The following is a 6,000-nucleotide window of genomic DNA, read 5'->3' on the forward strand; positions in this document are numbered from 1 at the left end:
AAAATTGAGGAGAAGTGTGCAACTATGAAGCCTGTTATTCTGGAAATACTATTGAATAGTGTTATCTTCAACTGCTATAAAACTAGCATAATTTAAATAATTACAAAAACTCTGTATTTCTCAGTAGAAATAGCTTTGTGTACTCCATAACAGCGTATATTTCACATTGCTGTATGTTTGCCTCACAGCCTCTTAGCCCAAACAAAAAAAAAAAAAAATCATGTTTTCATACCAGTGAAAAGGAAGAATAATGAATTTTCCACCAGGTAATTTTGAAATAAAAAGATCGTATTTATGACAGTAACAGTATGTTAGAGCTGGAGCAATCCAGCCTCTTTACAGGAAGGGTTATCAACTTCCTGGTGCCCACTTGTGTATCTGAGAGTATGGTGTAATTTAGGGTGCTAAGGTATGGAGGAGAGGCATTTTGCACTCTGCTTTGTGCTGCTTACAAGGTATTTCAGATTAGTTGGGATCTTTTTTGAATCACGTGCTCTCCTACTTTTCTACTGTTCCCTGAGAATTAAGCTGATGTTGAAGTAAACTCTGCCAAGCATTTCCCCAGGTCTCAGCAGGGCATTACAGGTAATGCTGTGTAGGCTGCAGGTCTTGAGAGGAGATACGAGGACCTGTTTTACACTGCACTTCATTTGCACAATATTTAGTTCAGGCTTGTACAGCAAAACAGTACAGCAGTGAGATCAACAGGTATTGTTGTTATCCATGCAAAGCATTTTCCTTCCAGAAAAAATACTGTAATCAAATGTAATAAGATTATTTCAAATATCCAGCACACAAATTTTCAGCCCATTTTTGGCAAACAGATAGTGTTGTGTGGTGGCTGAGTGATATTTTAACTGTGGCTAGGACAAGTACTAGAGAACTGAAGCTACAGAATGAGATACACAGAACAGGCTGATATGGTAAATTACCTCATGACACCCGCAGTATTTCACACAAGAAATCAGATATCCCACTTTTCTGCCAGGTAATAAATTGTGTTAAGCAGACAAATGGAAATTTATGTATTCATTATCTATTAAGAGACACCTGGCAGGATGGCCTTTAGTCTTCAATCTGAAAATGATCCTGCTCTGACAAGTGTCAGTCAGAAGTGCTGGTGAATCAGTACAGATCTTGCTTCACTGCAAGAAAAATCAAGTCAAATTCTGTTCAGAACTGTGTAAGAAGCAAGGCCTAAATGTAACTGTTCTGATCCCAGGTGATATTCCTGCTGCTTTGGTATGTATTCCTAAAAAGCATGTTAGCCCTCAAAACATTTACCAAGACTTCCCATTTTTCCCTATCTTCCCAAGAAAGGCTTCACACTCCCTATTATCAGATGCCCAGCCCACAGTTTTGGTCGTTCTCCTTTTCACAGCTGCCTGGAAAGAGAGGAGTGGGAGAGTGGTTTCACATGGGAGAGTGGTTTCAAATAAGAAACAGAACTACGGGGCCAGCACTAAGAGAATTTACATACTCAAGGAGCTGTCTTCCTGGTTTGGCATTGAATTATCTGTTCTATCAAACTAATCAAAGCATAAAACCTTTTTTTTTTTTTTTTTCTTTTTTTCTCAAACAAATAAATCTGCCACTGCAGCAAGACTCTGTGCTGAGGATAAAGAGATGGTCAGCCCCAGGCTGGGGGTCAATGCCAGGCAGTGACTGCGCCGTGGGAAGGCAGCGGTGCCTGGGCACGGCCCCGGGGCAGCTGGGCCACCCGTGGGCACAGCCACCGCTCCGGCCCCGCCGATGCCCCGCCAGAGGAGCCACCGAGCCAGCGCAGGGGCAGCGCAGGACGTGCACAGTACCTTTGAGGGCAGGTGCGGTGAAGACGCTCTGCTTCCTCTGCTTGGGAGAGGCGCTCTGCGACTGCGGCGGGACAGAAGAGAGAGAGAGAGGCAGTGAGAGATGGGCACAGGGGGATATTCTGTCCGTGGCAGCTCCCGGGGTTGCCCCACAGCTGCCTTCAGAGAGTGCACACGCCCATCTGAGAGTTTCTAAGAAAAATGTATTGTGTACAACTGATGGCAGCTCCTGGGCTTTCATGTATACAGGAAAATTAAGATTAGATAGACAAAAAAAGAATGTTTAATGGACAACCTTTATGACTCCCAGGCAAGACAGAACCAATACTACTGAAAATTACCCTTCACTCTATAAGAATACTGTTAAACATAAAATTAGGATAGCCCGTGCTCTAACAGCCTGTGTAATTGATTCTCATAAGGCAAATAAATGTCTACATGCATTAAAATAGTTGCAAGGTTTACATTAACCAACATTCCAATTACAGTGCAATCAGGGCTTATACGTATGTGTAAGGTAGTACTGAAATATTAATATAAACATTTTAACAAAAATAAGTGGAAAACCCCTGCACCTTTTCAATGTGTTCTATTATACCTACTATAATAATTTCAGCAGCCAATCACTCAGCCTCTAACTGAGCCTCATTTGAGTGTTGTATTTAGGCACAGCTCAACTTTTTGTGACCCCAAAATCACATCTATGCACAGAAGACAAATTATTCCAAAATAATGGTAGTGAAATGACACATAGAATAATAATAGTATAATTATGCCAATGTTTAGTTGCAAAAACTAACTGGAGTATAGTCAATGCTAAAGCAGAGCAGAGCAGCTTTTGCAAAATGAAAGCAGCTAAATTGGTTGTCAGTATGATGCCAACATGAAATAGATCTACATAAAAAGGACAAGAAAGCTACATCCAGTACATCCTTAGCTAGCTTTGGAAGACATAAGCACCATATCACACTCCTAACAAAATTTTAAGGAAAAACTGTATGTAGCCAAGCTTTTTTTCCCCCTTCATTTTATCAGTTTCTAGTTGTATTAATGATGTTGCCTTTCCCCAAACATTTGCTAAAAATGCCTAATATATAGACCATTAACTTTAATCAGATCTATGTCTCCATGGAACATTTGAGACATCTCTTAAGAGAACCACTTTCACACAAGTACGGCTAATCCTATTATCTAAGCTTATCACAATGGATAGAATGATAACATTTATAAATAAAATATTGTCTTCTTTGGAAAGAGACAGCTATTTATAAACACTATGGGATAGCTTGGTGAACCTCACATCAGTAAATCTTCATAAGTTTGTATTGGAGTTCAAATTTGCACCAATCAATACCTCCTGCTGCTATTTAAAGTGCTGCCTACTGCTCTGAGCAGTGGGTGAAGGAGAAAGAGATCAGGGAGTTGGAGGAGCTATACAAGGGGAGGTTAGAAAAAGGGATTGGAGGAGCCAACTTTTAACTCCTGTGCAAACAACATCACTGCACTGCCTGCTGTAGGCTTGACAAGTGATGGAGAGAGTGCAGAGGTGTTTGAATGCTTTTGTGGCCCAGCAGTGACCTGCAGATCCCCAGCAGTGCTCGGGGGTGAACCGGCAGGGTCACCTTGGGTTTGCTGTCTTTTGACAGGGCATGGCAGCAAGGCAGAGGGGAAGGTTGCCTCTCCCAGCTCCCTGCTACAGGGGAAGGGAGAGCTGGCAGAACACACCATACAGCTTTACACAGCCCTGGTTTGAAAATGATGGCTCTTAAAAGGCTGTGTTACTGCTGATGGCATGACAATGTAAACAAAAGTATCAACCAGGATGAATCAGAGTTTCCAAGGGTTTTTTACAATAGACCTATTTGAACAATAAATATGTAAAAAAAAAAAAAATAAAATCGCTTACCTCTGCCTGTGAGATGTTTGTTCTCTTCTCATCTTTTTCTAGAGAAAAAGATATGGAAAGAGAAAAGTTAATACAGAAGTGTTTCTCAGTGCTAACACTTGTAACTCTGCCCTGAACCTATAGCACTGCTGCAAATAAGAAATCAACCTTCTTATTTACAGCTTTTCTTTCTCATTTGTATGTCTCAGAAAGCCAGAGGCCCTGATTAGCATTTAGACACAAGCACTGCATCTGAAGCACTTAACTCCCATTTTTGCCTGTGAATAACAGGGAGCAAAGGAGTGCCTTCAGCAGCAGGTCCTTTGTCCAGGCTGGCAGCAGGTCTCTGCACTGCCAGTGGGGCTGTCATGGTACAGGGCTGCTTTGCCCAGGGACTGAGCTTTCTTCTGTGGTCAGAGAAGGCCTGGTTGCCAAATGGTGTGAAGCAAACTCACAAAGGGTTCTACCTCACTCAAATAATAACAAGAACCTCCTCTCAGTTAAGTTATTAATATACCAACATTATTATACTGAAGAGTGCCTCACATGTAAAATTAACAAAACAAAGCCTAAGAAAGAGGAATCTTTCACCTTATAAATTTCATGACACTACCAGACTGAAATTTTTCCTGAAACTTCTTACCTTTGTTGCCTTAATTTGCTTTAGACTATATGTATGGCAGAATTAGAAAAACTTGAGATTTCTAATAAAAATAAGTGCCTCTGGGAATCTGTATGAACAACTAAGTAAGATTGTAGGCAACATCATTAATGCAAGTAAGATTGAGAAAGAGTGAGCCATAAGGATCTTCCTAACCATGGAACGTAATCAATTTTTGTCTGAGCTAAATTGTTTTGCTGCTGTCTTCATGTGGTTAACAGCTAGAAAGTGTGTCTTCTGCTGATGATTTCACAAATATTTGGCAAAGATCATGCAGGATATTTGATTCACAGTAGTTTGGAGCTGTAAAATAAAATGACATTAAAAACAGAGACATCAATCATTCACTGTACCAATGGGCCTTCTAAAATTTTCCACATGCAGATATCAGTGTGTAATTTTCACTGAGGTGTGACAGATCTGTAAATGTAGGTCTGAGCAAAGAATTAGGTCTAGGCAATATCATTTTATCTGACTTATTCTCTAGATATTGGCTGCTTGTGGTGTGCTGTCTATGGGGGGACGAGCCAGGCCATGCAGCTGGATTGACTGCATTTTCTATGGCATTCTTTGCCATTGTCTCTGTGCATCTTGCAAACATCACTTGACTTACCAGATTTTTCAATGTAAGTATTTCCCATTACTTCTCTCTGAAAGATATTCAGCTCACTCATACTCAGGGTTAAAAAGTGTAGCTGAAAACAGTGCTGATTACTAAAGCACGATCCCACAGATACAGAATTAGACAAGACAATCAGGAGGCCAGTTTCCTGCCATTGACATTTGCATGAACTTTGGTAAGGTCACTGATCTCCTCCTTGACTTCCCTACCTGTAAATAAGTATAGCAGTGTCTACTCAAGTCCATAAAACACTTTGGGGTATGATGGCAGGCTGGCTAAATGGGTGATTATTTATGTGCTTGCAGTCTTTCTTATTGGTTGCCTACCAACACATTTCAATGAGTCAACATTGACTTTCTTTTTTTTTTTGATTCAGGATACCAGATTTAGCTTAAACACTGAAATTTGAATAATTCAGGAACTTTCAGCAAAGAACAATGAAGAATAAGTTACGTCCCATTCCTTCCTGAAACTCTAAATTTGCCCAGATTAAAACATATTTTGTAAACCCAAGATGATGCTTGCGTAAGGAAAAAAACCTGACATCAGTAGCTTTGTCATGTTTCAAGTCTTGATCCTGAGAATGTGCACAACTGCAACCCTTTGGGCTTGCACATTTTGTGTTCTGAGTGATGTGACATTAAAACTATCAGAACTGGAATATTTACAGCCTTTCACCCAGCAGCCTTTATATGAAAGGTAACTTTGGGAATAAGGACTGGTCCTGTATAGCATTAGAGAAACCATTCATATCCACAGGGCAAATAGTGCCAATGAGACGCATCAGACAACATGGACATTTAAGAACAACCTATAAAATCACATAAACAAACAATGTGCCAAATCAGTAAACAGAGATCAGAAAGTAACCTAAGGGACTGAAAGACATGAACTCAAGGCAGGAGCCATGAAGTGTTTCAAGTGAGTCATGAGATGAAGGGAAAGGTACAACTGGCTGGAGATGAAGTTTGGGCAATGGTACATTTTGACATGAGTTTATTTTTGAGGACAGAAGAGGATCACA

At 40.5% G+C, this 6,000-nt stretch overlaps 1 protein-coding gene across 1 annotated transcript in view; it reads right to left on the reverse strand.

The window, feature by feature from the left end:
* Positions 1-6,000, reverse strand: part of PPP1R1C (protein phosphatase 1 regulatory inhibitor subunit 1C) — a gene marked incomplete at both ends in the record, with an annotated part of 48,800 nt that overhangs the window by 22,870 nt on the left and 19,930 nt on the right. The window contains 2 exon segments of the mRNA XM_082285378.1: positions 1,812-1,872; positions 3,715-3,752. Of these exon segments, the coding sequence (XP_082141504.1) occupies positions 1,812-1,872; positions 3,715-3,752 (99 nt within the window).

This window comes from Coloeus monedula (genome assembly GCF_965178545.1).
Source record: "Coloeus monedula genome assembly, chromosome: 7".
Taxonomy (NCBI): domain Eukaryota; kingdom Metazoa; phylum Chordata; class Aves; order Passeriformes; family Corvidae; genus Coloeus; species Coloeus monedula.